The sequence below is a fragment of the Salvelinus sp. IW2-2015 genome, linkage group LG9 (genome assembly GCF_002910315.2).
Source record: "Salvelinus sp. IW2-2015 linkage group LG9, ASM291031v2, whole genome shotgun sequence".
Classification (NCBI taxonomy): Eukaryota; Metazoa; Chordata; class Actinopteri; order Salmoniformes; family Salmonidae; genus Salvelinus; species Salvelinus sp. IW2-2015.
The window spans coordinates 15,139,065-15,166,367 of record NC_036849.1 but is presented as its reverse complement, the minus strand read 5'-3'; the positions used below and the strand labels follow the sequence as shown (position 1 = coordinate 15,166,367).

The window sequence follows — 27,303 nt, the reverse complement described above, 5'->3', positions numbered from 1 at the left end:
GGTCAGTCAACCTAGTACACTCTGGCAGGTGATGTGGTCAGTCAAACTTAGTACACTCTGGCAGGTGTGTAGGTCAGTCAAACCTAGTACACTCTGGCAGGTGATGTGGGTCTCAAACCTAGTACACTCTGGCAGTATGTGGGTCAGTCAAACCTAGTACACTCTGGCAGGTGATGTGAGTCAGTCAAACCTAGTACACTCTGGCAGGTGATGTGGGTCAGTCAAACCTAGTACACTCTGACAGGTGATGTGTGTCAGTCAAACCTAGTACACTCTGGCAGGTGATGTAGGTCAGTCAAACCTAGTACACTCTGGCAGGTGATGTAGTCAGTCAAACCTAGTACACTCTGGCAGGTGATGTGGGTCAGTCAAACCTAGTACACTCTGCAGGTGATGTGGGTCAGTCAAACCTAGTACACTCTTGCAGGTGATTGTGGTCAGTCAAACTTAGTACACTCTGGCAGGTGATGTGGGTCAGTCAAACCTATATACTCTGGCAGGTGATGTGGGTCAGTCAAACCTAGTACACTCTGGCAGGTGATGTGGGTCAGTCAAACCTAGTATACTCTGGCAGGTGATGTGGTCAACCTATTAAAAGTGACACATTAAAGGAGCATCAGCAATTCTTGGAGGACAGTGGGAGTTGATAAAAAAACATTATTTATTGATAAAACCAACACGTTTAGTTCCTTAGCCTTCATCAGGGTTTTGCATGCACCCTGGTTGGAGAGCGAGGTGGCAGCAGGAAAATATACTGTATTCATAGTATGAGTCTACTGTACAGTGTATAGTGTATACCCTATTCCCTAGATATAGTTGATCCATGGAGAGAGTCTGTGTGCTCAGGTTCACACCCTTAGGGATTAACCAGTGTGAATGGGATTGTGCTCTACTTACTCTCCCAGGACACTGTTTCTGATGACATAGCTCTCACGCTGCTGCAGGTGTCTCGGTCCACTTCCCTTTGTTGTTCTTCGTGAGAATTAGGTACTAAAATGAGGCAATTTGGTGTGAGGAGCTGTGGTGTGTGTGTGTGTGTGTGTGTGTGTGTGTGTGTGTGTGTGTGTGTGTGTGTAGGAGATGTTCCTGGAGATAGAGCAGAAGGTAGCCAGTCTGTCTGTCCTGGAGCAGCAGGAGGGCTCAGCAGGGTCCCACCAGGAGGCTGAGGCCCTCTCCTCCAAACTGGAGCTGCTCAAGACCAGCCTGGTCACATTCCAGCTGTTGTTGCAGGAGAGACAGAGCCATGAGCAGATGCACACCAGCACACATACAGAGGAGCAGGTACATCCAAACAGAGAGCCACGTGCACACACGCGGATGTGCACACATTAACACACATGCGTGCACACACACATACACGCACACACACTCACTGAACGTCTGCAAAAGAGCTGTCTGCTGATGACAGTGGAGTAGGTGTTTTGTCTATTTGGTATTCTCTCCATGACAATGTTACCAAGCTTCCAGATAAACAAACAGCTGTTGTTAAAGTGAAATGTCAAAGAGAGATCATTAGCACTTCCTAATGCTTTAGTTCCTGTGCCACTTTCTCAAGTTTTTCTTTCAACAAGGGGTGTAAAACCCGCCGGTTGACGAAAACCCACAAACAAGCCTTGTAATGTTGATGAGTAATACATCCTGAGACTGCGCATTATGTTCCAAGTCACGACTGTGAATATTTTATAATAAACAACAGACCTCTCTCTCTTGCCGTCATCCTTGTTCTTTCCATCCTCTGAAGGTGCCGTCACCGTCATCACCCAGAAAGCCCCCTCTAGAGGGAAGACTGCAGCGTAGCGCCAGTGTCCAGGAGATTCTCTCTTCCTCCAAGAGCAAACTCTTTAGACAGACCAGCTTTCAACAGCAGAAGGTAAACTGTCCAAAACATGTCTGAACGGCGAGTGTGGTTGGCTATTTATTGGACTTTAATTGTATTGACAAATTCACATATGATAGCCCAGTGAAGAATTATAAGTACAGTGTATGCTAGTCGTGGCTGTTATTATTGACCCCATGCAGGAATTGGAGCAGGAGCTGAGTGAGCAGAGAGGCCTGACCAAGGCTATCGCCCAGCAGGGGAGTAGAGGTCGTCTCCACAGCCAGGCCCAAAAGGATCAACCTCAGCCATCCACACGGTACTGATCCCCTTAGTGCTCCAGTCTGTAGGCTTTGGAGCTAGAATAAATCTATAACAATGCTATACACAATTTTTAGACAATCATCTTTTGATGGTATTTTTCCTTCACACGGTAGAAGGGGATTGAGTAGTTGTGGTTGTCCACATTCTCTACAAATGTAGTTTAGTTTAGTTTATTAATTCGACCATTTAAAAAAAACAAGCACACATAAAACTTAAAAGCCATACATGCACATGAATAAAATCATCGAGGATAACACACAATAAAGTCTGGGACTTATTTCCATTGTGGTCCTCTTGAGACAAGATACAAGATACAAGATCGAACACAGTATGGCAGTGAAATAATACAACAAAAACATAAAAGAAGAACATCTATCTCATCATTCAAGTTACATCATAGGGGTTATTCATATGGGCACAGAGGACATCAAACATATTTTTACTTTATTTTTAAAGCTGTCCAGAGAGGACGTTGTTTTTATAGGCAGAGGCAACTCATTCCATTCTGAGGCTCCAGTATACAAGAAAGTACCTTTCCCAGCATTACTCCTGAACCTGTATAAGCACACATCAGCAACACCTGATCTGGTGCTGTGATTGTGTGCATCCCTAACACAAGGAAAGTAATCACTTAAATATCTGGGCGCAGGACCATAAATACTCCTGTAAACCAAACCTAGTCTAATCTGGGGCACCCTAGCCTCAACAGGCACCCAGTTTAGTTCCTGAAAGCAGCTCCTGCCTATGTGAGTACGTGGACTCACCTTCAATACTACCCTGATCAACTTATTCTGGGCTATCTGGAGCTTCCCCTTCATAAGTTTAGATAAGCCCCTAAACCAGGAAGTACTAGCATAGTCAAAATGGCATTGAATGAGGGCAGTAGCTAGCACTTTCATGGAGTCCTTATCAAGCAGCTTGGACTTTCTAGCCAAAAACTTAGTCCTGGCATTAACCTTCCCTAGCACCTTATTGGCCATGCTCACACCTCCCAAGCTTCCATCAAGGATACATCCCAAGTAGCTAACAGAGGTTTTAGTAGTCAGCACCTCACTACCTAAATCCACTCTGATTTCAGACAACCTACACAATTTAGGTCTGGATCCAAAAATAATTGCTTCAGTTTTCCCTAAGTGCAGAGATAGCTTATTATCTCCAAGCCATTTGCTAATGTTAGTAAGCTCTGTGCTAAGTATGCTCTCCAAAATTGTTTTACTTTTGTAAGACACCAGAAATGTAGAGTCATCCGCATAAAGAAAAAGACGGCAAGAACAAGCATCTTTCATATCAATAATATACAATAAAAACAGCAGAGGCCCAAGCACGCTCCCCTGCGGAACGCCACAACTCATTGGTTTTGCCTGAGACAGTGAACCATTAACCTCTACTACTTGCTCCCTTCCTGATAAATAGGACTTTACCCAGCCTAGAGGGATACTKCTTAACCCCAGTGCCTYCAGTTTGRAGATTAGGAGACAGTGRTTAACTGTATCAAAGGCCTTCTGTAGGTCAAGCAGTACCATTMCACACMGATTTCCCTCATCAATCTCTTTCCTGATGAAGTCAGTCAAGTAAAGTAGACATGAATCAGTGGAGTATGTTTTTCTAAAACCCAACTGAAAATCATACATTAGACCCTGTTTGTTAACATATTCATACATTTGCTCATGTACAATTCTCTCCAGGATCTTTGATGTTACACAGAGGATAGATACAGGCCTATAATTCCCAGGGTCAGACTTTATCTCCTTATACAGAGGTATAACTTTAGCTTGTTTCATGTCCCTGGGAAAGGTGCCTTGTTCAAGAGAGAGATTAACAATATGCATAATACAAGGGCCAGTTTGCTCAGCAGAATCTATTAGAAACCTTGCAGGAATATTATCCAGGCCTGTGGCTTTGGAGCATTTAAGCTCTGCCAGCATACTGACTATTTTGGCTGTTGCTACCCTGTCTCTTATACACATCTAGATGTGTATAAGAGACAGATTAGAAACCTTGCAGGAATATTATCCAGGCCTGTGGCTTTGGAGCATTTAAGCTCTGCCAGCATACTGACTATTTTGGCTGTTGCTACCTTTGCAAAATAAAAAGAGTTTGGCTGAACCCCTAACTCTACATAATACTTCTTGACTTGGTTGCTTCCATACAAACCAGAACTGGTGGGCAGCTTGCTAACCAGCTTGCTGGCAACAGAAGTAAAAAAAGAGTTGAATTCATTGGCAACCTCTGCTTTTTCATATACCATCTCCCCTTTGATGTTCAGTCCAATACTGTTTAGTTTGTTTTTGGTAGTACTACTACAGCCTAGTTCCTTAAATGATTTCCAAAGCTTTTTAGGGTCATTTTTGTTTTCAATTATTTTCTCAGCAAAGTAACCCCTCTTAGCTTCATCCATCCTGCTCTGTGCTTCATTTCTGTGACTTTTATATAGGACATTTACATTTACATTTAAGTCATTTAGCAGACGCTCTTATCCAGAGCGACTTACAAGTAGGACAAAATCATGCTGCTCTTGAGAGTTCTTAAATTTCTTAAAGGCCTTATTCCTTGCTTGGATAGATTCTAGAATCTCATGATTAAACCAAGGGCTAGATCTCTGCTTTACCCTGACCCGTCTAATGGGAGCCATCACATTCACCACATCAAGGAATCTACATTTAAAGGCTTCCCAGGCACTGTCTACCCCTACACTATCTAGCACAGGTGACCAGTCAATTTTACCCACTTCCTGCCTAAACTTTTCTACACAGTATTTTTTGAGTCCTCTGATTCTAATGGTTTTGTGACACTTAAATATATCTTTAAAAATCCTCCTTGTGCAAAATGTAATAAAATGATCACTGATTCCATAGACTATTGCTCCACTCTGCGATATTTTAGATTTATCAGACACCAATATTAAGTCGATTGTACTTTGCAGTGTTTCACATATCCTGGTGGGATCTTTTATCATTTGGGTCAGAGCAAGTGATCTATAAAAGTGATCTACAAAAGTGCATAAATACATTGTGGGTTGGGCTATTCTTTTTGCAGACATCAGTATTGAAATCCCCTAACAAAATTATTTCCTTCAACAGCGAATCATTACAGTTTGACAACAACATTTCAAGACCTTCATAGAATGCATTCTGCTTGGGCGGCCTATAACACACCCCCAACAAAATCGGCTTGGTTTTGGGAAGGCAGATATCCAGCCGGACAATCTCCAGATCGCGTTTAAATCTGATCTGACGTTAAAAGCAATGTCTGATCTTACAAACGCACATATTCCCCCACCGTTCCGATTCCGATCCTTCCTGACAACAGAGTAATTACCTATCTCAATGTCTGAGTCACAAACAGATGAATCCAACCATGTCTCAGTAAAACATAAGACACCCACCTCTGATTTGCAAACCAGCAGGCGTATCTCATCGAACTTCGGTAGTAGGCTTCGGACGTTTAAGTGCACAAAATGTAAGCCCTTCTTCCCAAAGGCCTCATTGAATTCCCGATCCACTTGTAACTCGCCTCGCACTGCGCTGCCATCTTCCCACTGCCCTGCCTCCGGTGGCCTCTCTGTCGCCATGGAGCACCCCTCCCCAGGTGCCACTCCATCATCCTCACCACCATGTCCCCCGTCACTCGCCTCTGGTTGCCTCCGCTGTGGACCCCCCCTCCTCCGGTGCACTCTCCACCCTCAATAAGTCCTCTGGTCCCACTCCACCTTCAGTGCTCATACACCCCGTGGGTACAGCACACCGACAGCAACAGTAAGCTTCATTAAACCCATGTCCAAAACTAGAGTCGTTGCATTTTAAATGAATCCACCGAGCGCATTCCAGACATTCCAAAGCTTTGTTGTTACTCCTTATCCACCGTTCGCAAGAGGAGCATGGGTGCATAGGCCGTTTGATGGGGTTGGTGATAAAGTGAGGTCCAGGGCATTGATGGATATCACCCGATAAGAGAAGGCATAGAGTTATTTAAAGATCTCCACCATTAATTTGCGATTTCAGACTGGATTTCAATGATCGTTTTGGTTTGTGCCAAGGTGCTATGAAAGTTTGGTATATAACATTCCTTCCTTCCTGCAAAGTGTTTGCATGACTGAGAAGCTGCTGAGAATTTATTATTCTTTCATCTAAATAGCAGATGCAATTATTTCCAGTAACATTTAAAACAAACACATAAAGTAAAAGTGCTGCCACCATGCCGAACTTGCCGGTCGCCATCTTGTTTCTTGTATTGGCCTCCCTCTATCTGAGCTTCAACCTTCAACCTCCAAGCTTCAATGTTCCATAATCATAATCATGTTCTTGAAATAGAATCAGCCCTTCCCCAAATAATCCTTTTACAATGTGATCTTTGCTATTGTCAGAGTAAAAAAACACAGCATGGCACAGAGTTAGAAGTAATTACTTTGTTTGTCTGTTACATTTTCATTTCTCTGTGCTTCTCTTCAGTGAGAGTGGGAGAGATTCATTTAGATGGACCTTCATTTCTTCTCAGAGACTAAAAATGTCAGCTATATAGAAATTATTATGATTGTGTTCTCAGTGGAGTTCTCCAAGGCTGTGTGTGGTTCTGACAACCATCTAACTGCACAATTTGGTGTCAAAGCATTTCGTATTATTATGTACGCCAATCTCAAACACTCCATTTAGCATGATATGTTACGTTTTGTATGGTATGTATTAATTTGTGGATGTCCATCATCCATTTCGTATGATATGTTATGAATTACAATTCGTATGATATGTTACACATTTTAAAAACGTATAATATGTTACAAATTTGCAAAATGTACAATATGTTATGAATTTTAAAAACGTATGATATGTTACGTATTCCAATTCTACGTTGGCTAGGGGTTAAGGTTAGGAGTTAGAATAAAGGGTTAGGGGAAGGGTTAGCTAAAAGGATTAAGGTTAGGGTTAAGAGGGAAGAGTTAGCTAAAAGGATTAAGGTTAGGGTTAAGGAAGAGTTAGCTAAAAGGATTAAGGTTAGGGTTAAGGGAAGAGTTAGCTAAAAGGATTAAGGTTAGGGTTAGGGAAGAGTTAGCTAAAAGGATTAAGGTTTAGGGTTAAGGGAAGAGTTAGCTAAAAGGGTTAAGGGAAGAGTTAGCTAAAAGGATTAAGGTTAAGGTTAGGGGAAGAGTTAGCTAAAAGGATTAAGGTTAGGGTTAAGGGAAGAGTTAGCTAAAAGGATTAAGGTTAGGGGAAGGGAAGAGTTAGCTAAAAGGATTAAGGTTAGGGTTAAGGGAAGAGTTAGCTAAAAGGATTAAGGTTAGGGTTAAGGGAAGAGTTAGCTAAAAGGATTAAGGTTAGGGGAAGGGAAGAGTTAGCTAAAAGGATTAAGGTTAGGGTTAGGGGAAGAGTTAGCGAAAGGATTAAGGTTAGGGGAAGGGAAGGGTTAGCTAAAAGGATTAAGGTTAGGTTAAGGGAAGAGTTAGCTAAAAGGATTAAGGTTAGGGAGGGAAGAGTTAGCTAAAAGGATTAAGGTTAGGGGTTAGGGAAGAGTTAGCTAAAAGGATTAAGGTTAGGGTTAGGGAAGAGTTAGCTAAAAGGATTAAGGTTGGGGAAGGGAAGAGTTAGCTAAAATGATTAAGGTTAGGGGAGGGAAGAGTTAGCTAAAAGGATTAAGGTTAGGGTTAAGGGAAGAAGTTAGCTAAGAAGATTAAGGGTTAGGAGGAGAGGGAAGAGTTAGCTAAAAGGATTAAGGTTAGGGTTAAGGGAAGAGTTAGCTAAAAGGATTAAGGTTAGGGTTAAGGGAAGAGTTAGCTAAAAGGATTAAGGTTAGGGAAGGGAAGAGTTTAGCTAAAAGCGGATTAAGGTTAGGGTTAAGGGAAGAGTTAGCTAAAATGATTAAGGTTAGGGGAAGGGAAGAGTTAGCTAAAAGGATTAAGGTTAAGGTTAGGGGAAGGGAAGAGTTAGCTAAAATGATTAAGGTTAGGGGAAGGGAAGAGTTAGCTAAAAGGATTAAGGTTAAGGTTAGGGGAAGGGATAGCTAACATGATAAGTAGTTGCAAAGTAGCTAAAAAGTAGTAAGTAGTTGAAAAGTTGATAATTAGCTAAAATTGTCCCTGATGAGATTCAAACATGCAACCTTTGGGTTGCTAGATGTTCGCGGCGTACGCCCATCCATCCACCCCGACCAACCAACCACCCGCCTTGCTTTTTTTTGGAACCATACCAAATGTAACATATCATAGTCATGAGTGTCTCGGATTTCAGTCTATGAGACCAGGCTGAACTGCAACTCATTCCTTAGAGTTCCTGTTGAACCTGAAGGAGGGGGGGAGGCAGGGGTCCAAAGGAAGTGGACACACCTTCACAACCAGCTTCTGGCCTTGGAGGAGACTGCACAGCAAGGTCCTTCTGATGTAAGCAGCTCCCACTCTTAAATGACACACATTTCCAAGTGTGTAGTGTTCCATAGTGGGTATGTGTGTTTGTGTAAATGTGGAGTTCAAATGGGGTCATACTGTACGTGAGTTCTTTCTTTCACTTTAAAGGGGACAGACTCATCTGTGAGTCAGAGCAATGGATCAGCCAGTAGTCTCATTGACTCCCACAGCTTTCAGAACATGCAGACACACATATGTCGGCTGCGAGAGCTGGGCCAGACTGCCAGTGAGGTGGTGACTCAGGTGAGGGAACTGATCTGTGGGTGTAGAATTCAAGTCAGTCTCAAGACATCATGGCTCATTAACATATCACTGTTTTCATGGAATTGGGAAAAGGGTGTCACCGGAGAAGAGATTAAATTCCATGTGAGAAAAATAGTCAGACAAAGTATTCTTTAAAATCAGTTTTCTTTTAGGGTTGTCACTTTCTCCATGTTGGTTTTAATGATCACTCTCTATATTTGATGTTTCTATGGCTTGTTTTTCCAGTCTGTGCCGGACGAGGAGGTTCATCAGAGGCTGGATGAGGGTCTGTTTGAGGTGCTATGTGAGGTGGGCCTATCTCTGTCCTCTCTGACCCGCCTCCTGCAGTCCCCCTCAGGGAAATCACATGAGGACACACAGCTCCAGCTGATGCAGCTCGAGGTAGGGTCAACACTAAAGTACACTCAATCCCCACCAAAGTACTTTAAACCATATGGTTTGGTTTTATTTGATTCCAAGTTTGACGCGTGTTCAGTGCAGAGTTCAGTCAGTTGAATGAGACTATTGACTATGTGTGTCTATGTGTTTAATCTTTGTTTGCAGACTCTGGCAGCAGAGCTGGTGACCCTGGGTGGTGAGCTGACCTCCCAGGGGTCAGAGGTAATTGGTGTTCTGGGGTCAGGTGGAGGTAATCTGTGTGTGGATCACCTGGGTAAACTCCTGCCTGTGGTCCAGAGCAGCCTGGCTGCCAGAGAGAAGCAGCTGCAGGCCCAACTGGAGAAGACAGGCCATCACCAGGTCAGAACCACCACTGCACTCCCTGTAGTGTATTTAAGGAATTAAGGGGTTGTGGTATATTGGCCATATGCCACAAACCCCCGAGGTGCCTTATTGTTATGATAAACTGGTTACCAATGTAATTAGAAGAGTAGAAATAAATGTATTGTCATACCCGTGGTATACCATCTGATATACCACAGCTTTCAGTCAATGAGCATTCAAGGCTCGAACCACCCAGTTTATAATATAACATTTATAACAACAACTGGCCTTCTGCATTACAGTTTCGATACAGTGCACATCAGTATGTTGTATTACCATATGGTGGATTTTAGTCTGTCTTGTTAGATGTTTAGATTGTGTTTACTTGGTGGATAGGGTTTTGAAATGATCTCTTAACTTAACATCGCCTTGTCTCACTTAAAACTGTACAGTTTATAATGTTTTGACTTACTGTAAGGATATGTAACACAGCATAAAATATGTATTTGTTGCACTGTGCAGTAATTGTTTTGGTATACTGTACTTTGTGTTGGTCTAACTCAACAGACACTCTTAAAAGAGTTGCATGCAGCCCTTCTTGCTAATAAGTTGGCCGTACAACAAATGACTAACGAAGCTGTCCCTCAAGACACTTGCAAGCAGCTACAGGTACTGTAAACTCATTCATATGTAGCCATTAATAGTCATTAGTAAATCTATCCATGATAAATAGTTACAGTTGGGTCTACTATAAATCCTTCTATGTGGATAGCTTACAGCTAAGCCATTAATTCATGTCCGACTTAAAGATGTTCTCATCTGGATGAACCATCCACAAACTGTCATTAAATGACCATTATATTTAGTGATCACCTTTGAAGGGGCAATATCCATTTAAAAAAACAACAAAGCAGGCACCCCTCCACTGATTTGGTAAACATCTGATGGATGGGTCTGAGGGATCAGCTGAGGGTGTGGGCTGTTTAACCTGTGTATTTGCATTGTGTGTGTTTAGGCTGTGGTGCAGGTCCAGGGAGAGCTGCAGCTCCAGTCCAGCCAGGTGTCCTCCCTGCAGGAGAGGGCAGAGAGACAGGGTCTGCCCTCCACACTCATAGAGGAGGCCTACAAGCTGGAGGTGCAGTATAGTCCTGTATAACACCTACATCTGAACACATTTATGAACACATTTATATGTACTGTACTACATGGACCATGCTGAGACTCCATGATATGACCTTAGTCTATTATATTACCCAATGAAATAAGTCATCTCAGTTAAATTATTTGGAATAGAGCTGACCTTACTTTCAACCTCTCCCTGTTTTATTTATTTTTATTTGACTCAGAAGGACTGCTGTCCGACTAATCTTTGGAACTACATTCCGTTAAAACAAAGCCTTGCTCAATGGAATCCGAGTAATGAACACATTCAGTGGGAGTGATTGGTACCATCAATTTGAATGCTGAAACCGTGACCCCATACATAATGATGAAGATATCAGTTCTGAGCTTGTGGTTATGTATGACCATGTGTGTTATCATGTACACTTACTGCATGTGGATATAATGTTTATAATGTGTGTTTAGGTTGTGCTGGAAAATGTGTTGGGCTCTGTGGGGGCCAGACGTGAGGAGCTGAGGGCCAGTGTGGATCTCCAGCAGCAGTTTGAGAGGCTGCTACATGGCCTGGAAGTGCTGGTCACCCTGGGCTCAGAGCGTCTCTCACAGAGGCCTGGTCTGGAGCTCCACACCAGGACTGAGCTACAGGACTGCCTTAGCACACATTCGGTGAGCGCACACCATTCAGGTCCTCCATTGTGTACTGATCCTATGAAGTGCGATTAGATAGCTACCTTGGATTCAGTTTTTATTCAGCCACCATAGAAACCAAGAGATGACTTCTTGTGTAATCGTTGGTATTGAAACAGCCTGCAGTGATGCTATTGTTCCTTCTTCCTGCTATGGTTCTTATGGATTTGACAGAAGTTCTTCCAGTTCCTGGGGATCCACCTGGGGACCCTGCAGCACCTATCCACGAGAGTCTCAGAGAGCAACCTCCAGAGGTGGGAGGGAGTGATGAGGGGCCTCCAGGAGAGGGTGACCCAACTGCAGCAGCAGGCCCTGGAGAGAGGCACCACGATGCAGCGGATATTACAGGTAGGCACCATAGAATTAGGAATTAGAATACTAGAATGGACATGAGCCTTCTTATGATTGTAAAGGGGTGCGTAACTGGTGGCAGGGAAGTCAGACGCAGGAGAGAAAAACTAGGTAGTAGCCGGAGCAGTTTAATCCAAAAACCAACGGCATAAAAATACAACAGAATATGGGTACAAAACCCGATGCGCACCAGTAACATGTGCACAAGACTTACAACAAACAATTCCACACAAAGAGATGGGGGGAACAGAGGGTTAAATACACAACAAATAATGAGGGAAATGGAAACCAGGTGTATAGGAAAACAAGACAAAACAAATGGAAATGAAAAGTGGATCGACGATGGCTAGAAGATGATGACCGGTGACGCCGAACGCCGCCCGAACAAGGATGGGATAAATGATGGGATAAAGGTCAGCCATTTTGGTCAGGGAGTGGGTCAACCAGGGTTTGCCTGTGCTATGATAAGATATTGTGTAAAATAATGAATTTGAAGAATTTATCTGTACTGTATTTTTCGCTAGCTAGCCAGACAGTTTTAGAGGAATGATTCCATAAATGTTTCAAATGAACTGCCATTCAAACCATTCAAACAATGCAGTCAATTCACAGCCATACACTGGCTGAAATCAGTTGATTTTATGACTGTAGACATGACATGAATGTAGACATGACATTTTATGGTCTGTTTACATATATTTCAGAGGCTATTTATAGAGACAATTGCTATAAAACCCATATAAACTGTATTGATAATGATATGACAATATTTTACATTGATAATAATTCTATAACACTATTTGTTATATAACACATGCCTTACTTTTATTTTCCTGCACAAGTAAAATCAGGACTATGCTTCTACTGCCATTCATTCCAATTAGACTGGTTTGGATTTCTCCCTGACCGATATGGCTGCCATTTTTACCCCATTCTGGAACTTTGAAGGTTTATGACATAGCCCCTCTAGTAATTGAATAGGATTTCTATGGTAGACACAGCACAGGAAACATTGGCTTTGTTAAAGCTAGATATGGACTCATATTGAGGTGTGCTGGTATGACTGTTTGAGGTGGTGTATTGAAAAATGTGTGTTGTGTTATGTGCAGTTGTGTTAAATTGTTGTTGTTGGTTTGGTTGTAGATATGGACACAGTGGGAGGAGGAAAGTACCAGTCTGGACACCCTGCTTAGGGATATGGAAGCTGACCTGTCCAAGATGCACCTGGAGAAGGACTCAGTGGCACAGATTTGCGAGACACTCTCTGTCTATCAGGTAGCACTCCATGTGCTTTAAAGTCTTATTAATAGAAAATAAAACATTAAAAATGTGTTATTTATCAAAAGAATGAACGCTGATCACAGTTCGGTACATTCTCTGTTCACTCTTTGAATTTGTTTTTGCTGTTTGGAACCTTTAAGGGTTTTTCGTCTGTCCCCATTGGAGAACCCTTTGATTAACCCGTTTTGGTTCCAGGTAGAACCCTTTTGGGTTCCATGTAGAACCCTTTCTACAGAGGGTTCTACATGGAACCCAAAAGGGTTATATCTGGAACCAAAAAGAGTTCTACATGGAACCAAAAGGGTCTCTCCTATGGGGACAGCTGAAGAACCCTTTTTGTACATACTCTGTGATGGTGGTGCACAAGTTTTTTTCCACTCATTTGGAACCCATTGGACATTCTATGTACTCGTGCCCGCTGCGCTCTACCTCCAATTATGTTTCTTAAATACAGAGCAGGCATTAATGGAAGCACTGGATGTTCTCTACCTTTGATGTGTTATCAGTCTATGTTCTTTTATTTTATTTGTTCTTTTATTTTTATGTGCTTTGTCTCCATCTAACCCACTCACCCCCATGTTTTCCACCCCGCCTAGCAACACAGGTTGGTTGTCAGTCCCCACCCCCCCATATCTCTATCTTAGATCTATGGACCATACTTTTTACTGGCTAGCTCGGAATATAAGCTTTCCAAAAGTTGTTTATATATATATATTTTTTTAATTGTACCTTTATTTAACTAGGCAAGTCAGTTAAGAACAAATTCTTATTTTCAATGACGGCCTACACCGGCCAAACCCGGACGACACTGGGCCAATTGTGCACCACCCTATGGGACTCCCAATCACAGCCAGTTATGATACAGCCTGGAATCGAACTAGGGTGTCTGTAGTGACGCCTCTAGCACGGAGATGCAGTGCCTTAGACCGCTGCGCCACTCGGGAGCCCGAGATACTGTATTTATTAGTGCTGAGTAATTAGTGCTTTTTGAGGTCGGTTCAGTTTCGGTTCGATTATTTCAAAATTATTTTGATTATTTCGGTTGAAATCTGTAACAACACAGAATAAAACAATTAATACAAGTCTGATGATGGTAGAGACTGCCCATTACTGCTTATCACTTATTAACCATTATTTATTCACATTACTTTACTTTACTTGTTGTGCATATTACATTTGTTTTATATGATGACTTTATTATTTAATTCCAAGTCATCATCTCATCTCTAGAGCTGCTGCCAATGCTGTCTGACAAAATCACTATTTTGTATTTCTTCAAAGTAAATAAGGCATACTTTTATGACTGAATACCAACTACTATATCAATCACTTTGATCATGTATTTTCAGGTAGAGACACCTCGCGAAGCAACAGCTGCTCTCTATATCCCTTCACAATCTATATCCCCTCATGATATCCCCTCATGATATCCCCTCATGATATCCCCTCATGATATCCCCTCACGCACATTGAGCTCACAGAAAAGAAACGGAACAAAATGGAATTCAAATAATTGCACCGACGTTTGTGAATTAGTTGTTTAAATACCCCAAAATAACAGAGATTTCGGTTAAGAGCTCAGCACTATTATTTATAAATCCTATCATTGGATGGTTCGGTAGTTGGGTTTCCCCAGGGAGTTGCCTGGAATGTGTGTGTGTCTTTTAAATCTAGGAATGTTCTCAAACCATTACTGTCCATGATATCGGCAAGGATAGGGATTCCCCATTTGGACCATTGGGGGGATGCAAAATGCTGCCCTCAAGATCACACGGCATTATTGTGAAATATTGGAGTATTGGCATGCCATTTTGATTCCCACTTACATTGTTTTTCAGTTTTGCGCCAAATAGAAATTGTGTGAGCAATAATAGGAGCAAAGCGTAGTTTGCATTGTTTAAGGGATCTATCAGTAAAGGCCACCTCTTCCAGTCCAGTAGGAGACACCATATTTCTCTCTATACTCAGCCAGCGGACGGAAGAATCATGTCTAAACCAATTTAGGATGGGATGAATGCTAGTGCTTGGAAATCAAATCAAATCAAATTTATTTATATAGCCCTTCGTACATCAGCTGATATCTCAAAGTGCTGTACAGAAACCCAGCCTAAAACCCCCGAAGCAATGCAGGTGTAGAAGCACGGTGGCTAGGAAAAACTCCCATGAAAGGCCAAAACCTAGGAAGAAACCTAGAGAGGAACCAGGCTATGAGGGGTGGCCAGTCCTCTTCTGGCTGTGCCGGGTGGAGATTATAACAGAACATGGCCAAGATGTTCAAATGTTCATAGATGACCAGCATGGTCAAATAATAATAATCACAGTAGTTATCGAGAAATAAAATTTAAAGTTTGGTACGGATAGTCCACCTACTTCTTCCCTCTTTGCAAGTTTGTTAATTTTATCCGGGCTCGCTTACCTTGCCATATACATTTTGAAACCGAACTATGAATTTTATCCCAATAGTCAGAAGGGGGAAACAAGGGAAGAATTTAACTACAGAAATTCAGCCATGGCGAAATATTCATTTTGACAATAGATATTCTGCCGGTTAAACTGGGATAATAGTCCATCTACTTAGGTTAGATTTAATTCATTTGAGCGTTCTGTTAAAGTTCCGGGCAATAGTTTTATCTAAGGAAGGAAATATATCTATTCCCAAATATTTAAAATGGGAAATGATTGGGATTCCATTAGTAGAGATGGAGTCCTCCATCAGGGTCTTGAGAGGCAGTAGGGAAGATTTGGTTCGATTTATTTTATAACTTGAGATGGAGCTGAATTTGTCTATGATCTTTTCAAGCTATTTGGAGGGATTGAGATACATTGTCTAGATAAAGTATGATATCATCGGCGTATAATGAAATTACGTGATCCATTCCAAACACGGAATTGGTCAGGAAACACACCTCCAAGACTGATTGAAATTTCATTTTTATAATGAGAAACAGAAAAACACATGTGCCATTTACCCACCCTTAACACATGTAAGGGTGGGTAATGAAGAAAAAAGAACGTCAATGAAAAACAGAAATAAGGTATGACAGATATGGAAGCCTAATGCCCAAACAGTCAAAAATAGGATAGCTGTAGGATCCATATATTGTCCATTGATCATTAATTGGCATGGTGTCATCATTGTGTAAATGTCCTGGACTATAGGCAATATAATTATAACAAGTTCAATGCTCAGAAATAATAGTAATATTGTTCCTTGTACCCAAACATGAGGGGTGTTCTTATCATTGACTTATGCTGAGGGCAGCATCATAGCGATAGGCTGCAGATTGTGCATGGATAGCATACCTGAATAATGAGCCAGTCGTGGGATTCCATCTGTCGGCTTGTCCCCTTCTGTGTTGGGTTTGATGTGCTTCTCCAAGAAGTCTTGAGCCTCCCTGGCCGTGGAAAACGTGTGTATTGTGTTGTGGAAGATCAAAATAAATTTTTGCTCGGTGGATGAAGCTGCATCTCAGGTTTAGCCTGCGTAGCTGGGATCTCAACTCGTTGTAGGTTTCACTCTGTTTAAGCAGTTCGGCTCTCCGGTCCAATGAATGTCCCACACCTTAACATGATGTTTAGTATTGACAAGTTTTAGGAAATAAGTCTGTTAATTCATAGTAATTTGCAAAAGAAATATAATAATTTTCTACAATAAATGTCCCCTTGTGTGTTGGGTTTTATTTCAGCTCAGAGTACAGTTTACATACACTTTAGCCAAATACATTTAAACTCAGTTTTTCACAATTCCTGACATTTAATCCTAGTAAAAATTCCCTGTTTTAGGTCAGTTAGGATCACCACTTTATTTTAAGAATGTGAAATGTCAGAATAATAGTAGAGAAAATGATTTATTTCAGCTTTTATTTCTTTCATCACATTCCCAGTGGGTCAGAAGTTTACATACACTCAATTAGTATTTGGTAGCATTGGCTTTAAATTGTTTAACTTGGGTCAAACGTTTCGGGTAGCCTTCCACAAGCTTCCCACAATAAGTTGGGTGAATGTTGGCCCATTCCTCCTGACAGAGCTGGTGTAATTGAGTCAGGTTTGTATGCCTCCTTGCTCGCACACACTTTTTCAGTTCTGCCCACAGGGCTTTGTGATGGCCACTCCAATACCTTGACTTTGTTGTCCTTAAGCCATTTTGCCACAACTTTGGAAGTATGCTTGGGGTCATTGCCCATTTGGAAGACCCATTTGCGACCAATTTTAACTTCCTGACTGATGTCTTGAGATGTTGCTTCAATATATCCACATAATTTTCCATCCTCATGAGGCGATCTATTTTGTGAAGTGCACCAGTCCCTCCTGCAGCAAAGCACCCCCACAACATGATGCTGCCACCCCCGTGCTCCACGCGGTATGACTGCTGCATGGTCCCAGGGTGTTTATACTTCCGTACTATTGTTTGTACAGATGAACTTGGTACCTTCAGGCGTTTGGAAATTGCCTCAATTGCCCTGAATCAGACTTGTGGAGGTCTACAATTTTTTTTCTGAGGTCTTGGCAGATTTCTTTTGATTTTCCCATGATGTCAAGCAAAGAGGCACTGAGTTTGAAGGTAGGCCTTGAAATATATCCACAGGTACACCTCCAATTGACTCAAATTATGTCAATTAGCCTATCAGAAGCTTCTAAAGCCATGACATAATTTTCTGGAATTTTCCAAGCTGTTTAAAGGCACAGTCAACTTCGTGTTTGTAAACTTCTGACCCACTGGAATTGTGATACAGTGAATTATAAGTGAAATAATCTGTCTGTAAACAATTGCTGGAATAATTACTTGTGTCATGCACAAAGTAGATGTACTCACCGACTTGCCAAAACTATAGTTTGTTAACAAGAAATTTGTGGAATGGTTGAAAAACGAGTTTTAATGACTCCAACCTTAATTTATGTAAACCTAGCAGTCATTTTCCCGTATATCTCCCCCAGCCAGCTCCATGGCTATATCTGGTTCTGCTACTTTTTCTTCTCAATCATCCAAAATGGCCAGAGTGGTGCACCTCGTCCAGAAGCCCTTCTTGTGATGTTCTATTAGAACTATAAGTGTTTTCCTCATTCACAGCCTGGTTCTGAGGACCTGGGGCTGGGGCCATGTGTGAGAGATGGGGTTTTATAGTGTGTTACAGTAGAGATGGGATGTGGGATATGATGGGGTGTATAGGCTTATGTTGAAGAGACTGATGATTAGGTTCTCTCTCTTGGGCAGAAAATGAGAGCAGTCCTGAATGAGAGTGGGGCAAAGTTCAGCCGGATGCAGGAGCAGGGGAGGTGGCTGAAGGAGGCGGGTTGCCAAGGGGTGGGTGTGTTTGGGTGTGGCCTGGAGGCTCGCTGGACCACCTTTCACTTGAGGCTGGAGCAACAACGAGTCAGCACAGATAGGAACAGGAAACTGTGGAGCAGGTGAGGACTTTGATACAGTGCTTAGAGATGAGAATGAAACTTCATAATTGCATTTGGCAAGTTTTCAGCTTTGACATTTTGAAACCACTTGGGATAGTGGTGTTGCATTTACTTATTAAATGCCAATGCAATCAAAAATGTGATTTTCCTGTGTTTCATACTGTATTTCCACACTATGAGGTTGGAATAATACGTGAATTTGTGAAAATTATGACAATGCCCTTTTAGTGTAAGAGCAGTTTTCACCTCTCCACTCAGACCACTCCCAGGCAGTCCTAGCAAAATTATTGCTTGAGAAATTGCTCTTGGCTAAGAAGCTATATATACTGTATATATAAATGTTTTACCATTTTAATTTAAAACAATCACAGTAAGGTACTTAATTGTTACCCAGAAATGTTATATTGAGATGAAAACGTCTGGATTGGACCTTTAAACCAAAGTCAGAAGTTGAGAAGAATGACCCTAATCTCACCACTGCAGGTTTTCCCGTGACTTTGTGGCACTGAGCAAGTGGATCTGTGGGGCCAGAGAACAAATCAACAGTTGGATCATTTTCACTCTCACAGCCAATCAGGAGCGAGATCTGAAACCCATTCACTCCCACCTTAACCAGTATATGGTAAACCCAGAATCTTATATGGACAGTTTTTTTCCAGTCAAGTCAACGCCTGTGAGAACATGTTGGGGTGAATGACCCTCTGGTGAATATGACCATGTCTGTTGTCATGTTTGTAGGACTTCACCAAAGAGCTGGAGGTTAGGTCGGCTCTGAAGGCCTCAGTGATCACCACTGGAACACAGCTACTGCAGCTGAGAGAGGCAGAGGCAGAGACAGCGCCAGAGCTCCAGTCTGCTGCGCCAGAGCCTTGCTCTGTACAGACCCAGCTCAGACAGATAGAGCAGGACTGGGCTGGCATTCTGTCTGATATACCTGCTGTCCAGCAGACTCTGCATCAGGTGAGTGGGTCATACACTGAGTGTACAAAACATTAGGAACACCTGCTCTTTCCATGACATAGACTGACCAGGTGAATCCAGGTGAAAGCAATTATCCCTTATTGATGTCACTTGTTAAATTAATTTCAATCAATGTAGATAAAGGGGAGGAGACAGGTTAAAGAATGATTTTTAAGCCTTGAGACAATTGAGACATGGATTGTGTATGTGTGCCAATCAGAGGGTGAATGGGCAAGACAAAATATTTAAGTGCCTTTGAACAGTGTATGGTAGTAGGTGCCATACACACTGGTTTGAGTCTGTAAAGAACTGCAATGCTGCTGACTGTCTCTTCTCCCTTCTCTTCTTCCGTCTGTCAGTTGTTGATGGAGAGGCTGTCCCCACAGTGGGCCTTGACAGAGCTGCTAGCCTGGGTTGGAGAGACTGAGGCCAGGCTAGAAGAGCAGCGGGATAGGGTCCACCAAACCACCTCCACCAACGCGGACCTCAACCTAGTCCTTCAGAGCTTCAAGGTAGCAACTGACAGATTCAGTTTGTCCTCTCTTATTCAATACCTGGTAATGTAAAAGTATTTATATTTGCATAAAACAAATTGTTTGATTCCCGACATCTCTCTCTCTCTCCTACAGGTGTGTAAGGCTGAGATAGCAGTCCGCCAGCTCACAGTGGACTATGTCAACCAGTCGGAGTTACAGACGAGCAGAGGGAGATACGAACACCCAGATTATGCTGATGAGCTGGGCGGTCTTAACCACCGCTGGCTCAGTCTACAGGGCACCCTCAACAACCAGGTGAGAACTCAATTGGGAAAAGAGAAAATAGCTTACAGAACCTCAACCTATGGATAGTCTTTAATATAAAATATCAACGTGATGCTCAACCCCTTCGATTTTTAAAGCCGTTTCGGTAATAAGTCCTAGGCTATTTTAAGAGCATCAATCCGTCCTATTGATGATTTGACCCCATAGCTATCGGTCAGTTTTAGTGACACCTCCTGTTTTATAGCACCAATCATTTCGACTGATTATGATTTGATCCCATATCTATTGAATCTATTTGATCCCATATCTATTGACTTTCCCTCTGCAGATCCAGGATGTTGAACAGGAGCTGAGGATGTGCACAGAGAGAGAGGTCAGACTGCAGCACCACCACACCTGGCTCACCAGTCAGAGAGAGTGGATGGGCTCAGCCCAGAGGACTGTCAGTCACTCTGAGGTGGAGAAGAGCTTAAGAACCTGTGAGGTGTGTTGAAAAACAGAACCTGGTGTACAGTACCACAGGTGTCAAGTCATTTGCCCTCTAGCTATTTCTATGATGACAGGGCTATGTGCAATATTTAGTTTTTACCAGGTGTTTATGTTTTTTAGAAACCCAATATTATCAGATCCAACAGCAATTTATTTGAAATGATGTTCAATGATTTTGATGTGTAATGTCTTGACTTCTGTTTTTAAGATGTATGATGTCTGCTAGGATATAATGTTTATATGTTCACCTGCCCAGGGACTGCAGATGGAAATGAGATATTAGCTAAATCTTACTTCTGAGACATATATTTTGTTGTACATTGTCCCTGTTTCAAATAAACTTAATAAATAAATCAAAAACATTGGGGATTGAACCTACAGTTGAACATGCATGTGTTACTATGATGTCTTACTGCTACTCCTGTCTGTCAGGGTCTGGAGGAGAAACTCTTGCTAAATTATACAGCTCTTCAAGAGTTGAGAGAGAAACACCACACAGGAAAAGAGGATTGCACCTGTGCCTTCATCACTCAGACAGATGATGTCATTAAGGCCTGTACAGCCCTCAGTCAAGAGGTAAGCTCAGGGGAATGAGGGCAGTTGCTTAACAAATACATGTATTCACTGCATGGACACTAGTTGTAAAAACATTCAAGTTGTAGGGTGCAGTGGCTCCTATTTTGACTCATTGTTTCCCCCTCCAGAACCCAGCTGTGCGACAGAGACTGAAACTGGTATTGGAGCTGTGGGCTGGGTTTGAGAAAGGACTGAATGATGCAACACTGGGCACAGTGAAGACCTGCCAGGCTATGGAATACAGCTGCTTCCCTCAGCTTTCTCTCCAGGCCCTGCAAGGACTCCATGAAAAGCTCCAGGTAGGTACTACAGTATACCCATCAAGTTTGATTTGCAGTGGCGATTTTAGCATGTAAATCTTAGTGGGGCATGCCAGCAAAGTCACTACACAAACACAGCACAACACTAAACAATACATTAATTGCACTATAACGGTGACAAACGGTGCCCACAAACTGTTAGGGCCTACATAAAGCTGTCCCAACAGCAGAGTCCCAACAGCAGTCCCAACATCTTACCACTACTACACCTGGCTATCAGCGGAGCCTTGTCTGGCAGCGAAACAGTTCATTCAGTCTCATTTTCTGCCTCTAAAGAAAAAGTACCTAATATGGCTGACTTGCTTAACAAATGTTATTTCTAATGACAATTGAGATGTATAAACTATGGCATAAGGGGATGACGAGCGGATAAGAGGCCATCCGTAATTTTGATTAAGACATTAATGAGCAAGCTAGGACAGACGTAGTCAATATAACTGTTTAGAATTCAGAACATGAGCCGTTCTTACGGTATTCTCCCTGTACACCAAGTCAGAACCGTTGGGTAAATAAAGGGGGCATATAAGCAGACAATGACAGCTTTTACAATATTCAATGATTACATTTCTCTAAAACAGGCTATAGGCTACATGGGCACCACCAAGTCAGAACCATTGGCGAAATTAAGAGCGGAAAAGGGACAATTTTTTATTTATCCTTTATTTAACTAGGCAAGTCAGTTAAGAACAAATTCTTATTTGCAATGACGGCCTACTCAGGCCAAACCCCGACGACGCTGGGCCAATTGTGCGCCGCCCTATGGGACTCCCAATCACGGCCGGATGTGATACAGCCTGTATTCAAACCAGGTACTATAGTGACGCCTCTTGCACTGAGATGCAGTGGCTTAGACCGCTGCTCCACTCAGGAGCTCACATACTAACAGCTTACTACACAACATACACTTAGTATTACTTTCTTAGCTACAGTATACATATCTCCTTGGAATATTACATAATTTATGCAGCAGCATACACTACATTTTGGACTCACCTTGTTGTGCTGTGCTCAGTTGAACAGGAAGGTGGCACGGCGGTCCTCCATAGGCACATTTTGTTATCAAACTTTGCAATCAAAGTCTGTCATTCTCTGGATTTATTGTGCTTTCAAGACAACTGTGAACTCAGAAAAAACAAGGTCAAATCATGATGACGTCAGTGATCTTCAGGTTGGAGCTCTAGAACGAGGCCCGAGTTCCCTACTTGCAATTCCGAGTTGGATGACTGTTCAAAATGTTTTTTCCCAGTGGGAGCTCATTTCTTTCCCAGAGTTCCCAGTTGTCCCAGTCAGATTTCCCAGTTCTGAGTTTCCAGTTGTTTTGACCGTGGCAGAGGTCATGCTGGATTGACAGCATGGCCAATGTTGAACGTTTATCCTTTTAAGCTTGGAAAAGAGACCTGCTAACCCAGACTTGGGACCACACACCCACTTTATGTCCAATGGCCGATAAGCACCGATACGTTTTATCTATAATTTCTCTTAATTATTTATCTTCATATGACAAGGATTAAAAAGCATTTGACAGTAGATTGTCGACTTGATTCATGATGATGACTGCTAGCTAAGATTTTGAAAGTATGATGTTGATCAGTCCAATCAAAGCTACTGTAGATATAACGTGATTTGACATAATTTTATATGTGGCCAATGACCTTGAGCCTTCTTGGATGGGCACTTCTAATGTAACTCTATGGCAGCACATAAGGGGCTTGAATGTTTGAGATCTAAACTTAGTTTTGGAGGTGATGTAGTGTCCCCCTGCGTGATAGAACACTGAGCCAATAATGGCGCAGCTAGAGAACATTACCAACCCCTATGCTCCGTATTTTCCGCTAGCTGCCCCACCACCACAGAAAACACTGATCTAGGCTGAAACACCTGCATTTTGGAGCTGCCTTACTCAAGAAAGCAAAAAAGGGACCACGTTTGTATGCAGATTTATTAACTGAATTATTATACTTTTTTTGTGCATTGTTTGCAAACTGATGTGACATGTACAGCTTCTATCTCAAGGCCATCAGACTGTTAAACAGCCCTCACTAATACAGATGCTGCTGCCTACATACAGACTCTAATCATTGGCCACTTTAATAAATGGATCACTAGTCATTTTAAATAATGCCACTTTAATAATGTTTACATATCTTACATTATTCATCTCATATGTACAGTTGAAGTCGGAAATGAACATACACCTTAGCCAAATACATTTAAACTCAGTTTTTCACAATTCCTGACATTTAATCCTAGTAAAAATTCCCTGTCTTAGGTCAGTTAGGATCACCACTTTATTTTAAGAATGTGAAATGTCAGAATAATAGTAGAGAGAATGATTTATTTCAGCTTCTATTTCTTTCATCACATTCCCAGTGGGTCAGAAGTTTACATACACTCAATTAGTATTTGGTAGCATTGCCTTTAAATTGTTTAACTTGGGTCAAACGTTTCGGGTAGCCTTCCACAAGCTTCCCACAATAAGTTGGATCTATTTTGGCCCATTCCTCCTGACAGAGCTGGTGTAACTGAGTCAGGTTTGTATGCCTCCTTGCTCGCACATGCTTTTTCAGTTCTGCCCACAAATTTTCTATAGGATTGAGGTCAGGGCTTTGTGATGGCCACTCCAATACCTTGACTTTGTTGTCCTTAAGCTATTTTGCCACAACTTTGGAAGTATGCTTGGGGTCATTGTCCATTTGGAAGACCCATTTACTACCAAGCTTTAACTTCCAGACTGATGTCTTGAGATGTTGCTTCAATATATCCACATAATTTTCCTTCCTCATGAGGCGATCTATTTTGTGAAGTGCACCAGTCCCCTCCTGCAGCAAAGCACCCCCACAACATGATGCTGCCACCCCCGTGCTTCACGGATGGGATGGTGTTCTTCGGCTTGCAAGCCTCCCCCTTTTTCCTCCAAACATAACAATGGTCATTATGGCCAAAACGTTATATTTTTGTTTCATCAGACCAGAGGACATTTCTCAAAAAGCACGATCTTCGTCCCCATGTGCAGTTGCAAACCGTGGTCTGGCTTTTTTATGGCGGTTTTGGAGCAGTAGCTTCTTCCTTGCTGAGGTTATGTCGATATAGGCCTCGTTTTACTGTGCATATAGATACTTTTGTACCTGTTTCCTTCAGCATCTTCACAAGGTCCTTTGCTGTTTTTCTGGGATTGATTTGCACTTTTCGCACCAAAGTACATTCATGAGACAGAATGCATCTCCTTCCTGAGCGGTATGACTGCTGCGTGGTCCCATGGTGTTTATACTTCCGTACTATTGTTTGTACAGATGAACGTGGTATCTTCAGGCGTTTGGAAATTGCTCCCAAGGATGAACCAGACTTGTGGAGGTCTAAAAAAAAAAATCTGAGGTCTTGGCTGATTTCTTTAGATTTTCCCATGATGTCAAGCAAAGAGGCACTGAGTTTGAAGGTAGGCCTTGAAATACATCCACAGGTACACCTCCAATTGACTCAAATGATGTCAATCAGCCAATCAGAAGCTTCTAAAGCCATGACATAATTTTCTGGAATTTTCGAAGCTGTTTAACTTCTTATGGCTGTAGGGGCAGTATTGAGTAGCTTGGATGAAAGGTGCACAGAGGTGCCCATAGTAAACTGCCTGCTCCTCAGTCCCAGTTGCTAATATATGCATATTATTATTCATGTTGGATAGAAAACACTCTGAAGTTTCTAAAACTGTTTGAATTATGTCTGTGAGTATAACAGAACTCATATGGCAGGCAAAAACCTGAGAGGTTCCACTTCCTGTTTGAATTTTTTCTGAGATGGCAGATTTTCAACCAAGCTCTCATTGAAATTACAGCGAGATATTGATGAGTTTTCACTTCCTACGGCTTCCACTAGATGTCAATAGAACTTTGTCTGACTCTAATGTGAAGGGAGGCCGAAGGAGACAGGAATTAGTCAGGTCTACCACGAGCTGACCATGCTTTCACATGCGCGTTCACATGAGGAGGACCTCCATTCCACCGCTCTTCTGAAGTCAATGTAATTCTCCGGTTGGAACGTTATTCAAGATGTATGTTAACAACATTCTAAAGATTGATTCAGTACATCGTTTGACATGTTTCTACTGACTGTTACGGAACTTTTGGACATTTCGTCACGTTATAGTGGATGCGCTTTGTGACTTTGGAATTGTTTACCAAACGCGCTAACCAAAGTAGCTAATTGGACATAAATAACGGACATTATCGAACAAATCAAGCATTTATTGTGGACCTGGGATTCCTAGGACTGCATTCTGATGAAGTTCATCAAAGGTAAGGAAACATTTATCATGTATTTTCTGGTTTCTGTTGACCCCAACATGGCGGCTAATTTGGCTATTGTTCTGAGCTCCGTCTCAGATTATTGCATGATTTGCTTTTTCCGTAAAGTTTTTTTGAAATCTGACACAGTGGTTGCATTAAGGAGAGGTATATCTATAATTCCATGTGTATAACTTGTAATATCATCTACATTTATGWTGAGTATTTCTGTTGAAACGATGTGGCTATGCAAAATCACTTGATGTTTTTGGAACTAGTGAATGTAACGCGCCAATGTAAACTCAAGAGTTTTTGTTATAAATATTAACTTTATCAAACAAAACATGCATGTATTGTGTAACATGAAGTCCTATGAGTGTCATCTGATGAAGATAATCAAAGGTTAGGGATTAATTTTATCTCTATTTCTGCTTTTTCTGACTGCTATCTTTCGCTGGAAAAATGGCTGTGCTTATTGTGGTTTAGTGGTGACCTAACATAATCTTTTGTAGTGCTTTCGCTGAAAAGCATATTTGAAATCGGACACTTTGGTGGGATTAACAACAAGATTACCTTTAAAATGATATAAGACACATGTATGTTTGAGGAATTTTAATTATGAGATTTCTGTTGTTTGAATTTGGCGCCCTGCACTTTCACTGGCTGTTGTCATAACGATCCCGGTAGCGGGATGCAGCCATAAGAAGTTATTGAAGGCACAGTCAACTTCATGTATGTATGTGATACAGTGAATTATAAGTGAAATTATCTGTCTGTAAACAATTGTTGTAAAAATGACTTGTGTCATGCACAAAGTAGATGTCCTAATCGATTTGCCAAAACTCTAGTTTGTTATTAACAAGAAATTTGTGGAGTGGTTGAAAAACAAGTTTTAATGACGCCAACCTAAGTGTATGTAAACTTCTGACTTCAACTGTATATACTGTATTTTATACCATCTATTGCATCTTGCCTATGCCACTCGGTCATCGCTCATCCATATATTTATATGTACGTATTCTTATTCCATCCCTTTAGATTAGTATGTATTAGGAAGTTGTTGTGGGATTTTTAGATAACTTGTTAGACATTACTGCGCTGTCGGAACTAGAAGTACAAGCATTTCGCTACACTCTCATTAACATCAGCTAACCATGTGTATGTGACCAATAAAATGTGATTTGATTTGATTTATTAATGTCAAAATAACATGTAAAACAGGCAACCCTCCCACTTGTTTTGCTAAAAAGGTGGGGTCCTGAATGGCGGTTCGCCACTGTTGATTTGTAACTGGGTATATGACCTGTCATTGCACTGTTCCTGTTATAATACAGTTTATGAGCAGGTGATCACACTGTTGTGTATGTGTTCCTGTGTCTAGCTTCTAAGGAAGGAGACTGAGGGGTGTGACTCAGAATGGGACGGTCTGATCCACACTCTCTCCATCCTCAGGGACATGATCAGTCCTACTGCCACCTTCCTCATGTCAGAGCAACTGGATAGAGAGAGAACCAGGTCAGTGTAAACTACAATAAACACAAACACGCATATACACATGCACACGCACTTACACACACAC

At 41.8% G+C, this 27,303-nt stretch overlaps 1 protein-coding gene across 1 annotated transcript in view; it reads left to right on the top strand.

Moving 5' to 3' along the window:
* Nucleotides 1-27,303, top strand: part of syne2b (spectrin repeat containing, nuclear envelope 2b) — a 138,237-nt gene that overhangs the window by 82,555 nt on the left and 28,379 nt on the right. Inside the window, 21 exon segments of the mRNA XM_023994407.2 lie at nt 1,078-1,281; nt 1,742-1,870; nt 2,020-2,135; nt 8,396-8,507; nt 8,640-8,774; nt 9,021-9,176; nt 9,339-9,533; nt 10,065-10,166; nt 10,513-10,632; nt 11,085-11,285; nt 11,481-11,654; nt 12,801-12,932; nt 18,151-18,344; nt 18,828-18,966; nt 19,083-19,304; nt 19,664-19,816; nt 19,934-20,095; nt 20,394-20,549; nt 20,987-21,130; nt 21,259-21,429; nt 27,106-27,239. Of these exon segments, the coding sequence (XP_023850175.2) occupies nt 1,078-1,281; nt 1,742-1,870; nt 2,020-2,135; nt 8,396-8,507; nt 8,640-8,774; nt 9,021-9,176; nt 9,339-9,533; nt 10,065-10,166; nt 10,513-10,632; nt 11,085-11,285; nt 11,481-11,654; nt 12,801-12,932; nt 18,151-18,344; nt 18,828-18,966; nt 19,083-19,304; nt 19,664-19,816; nt 19,934-20,095; nt 20,394-20,549; nt 20,987-21,130; nt 21,259-21,429; nt 27,106-27,239 (3,251 nt within the window).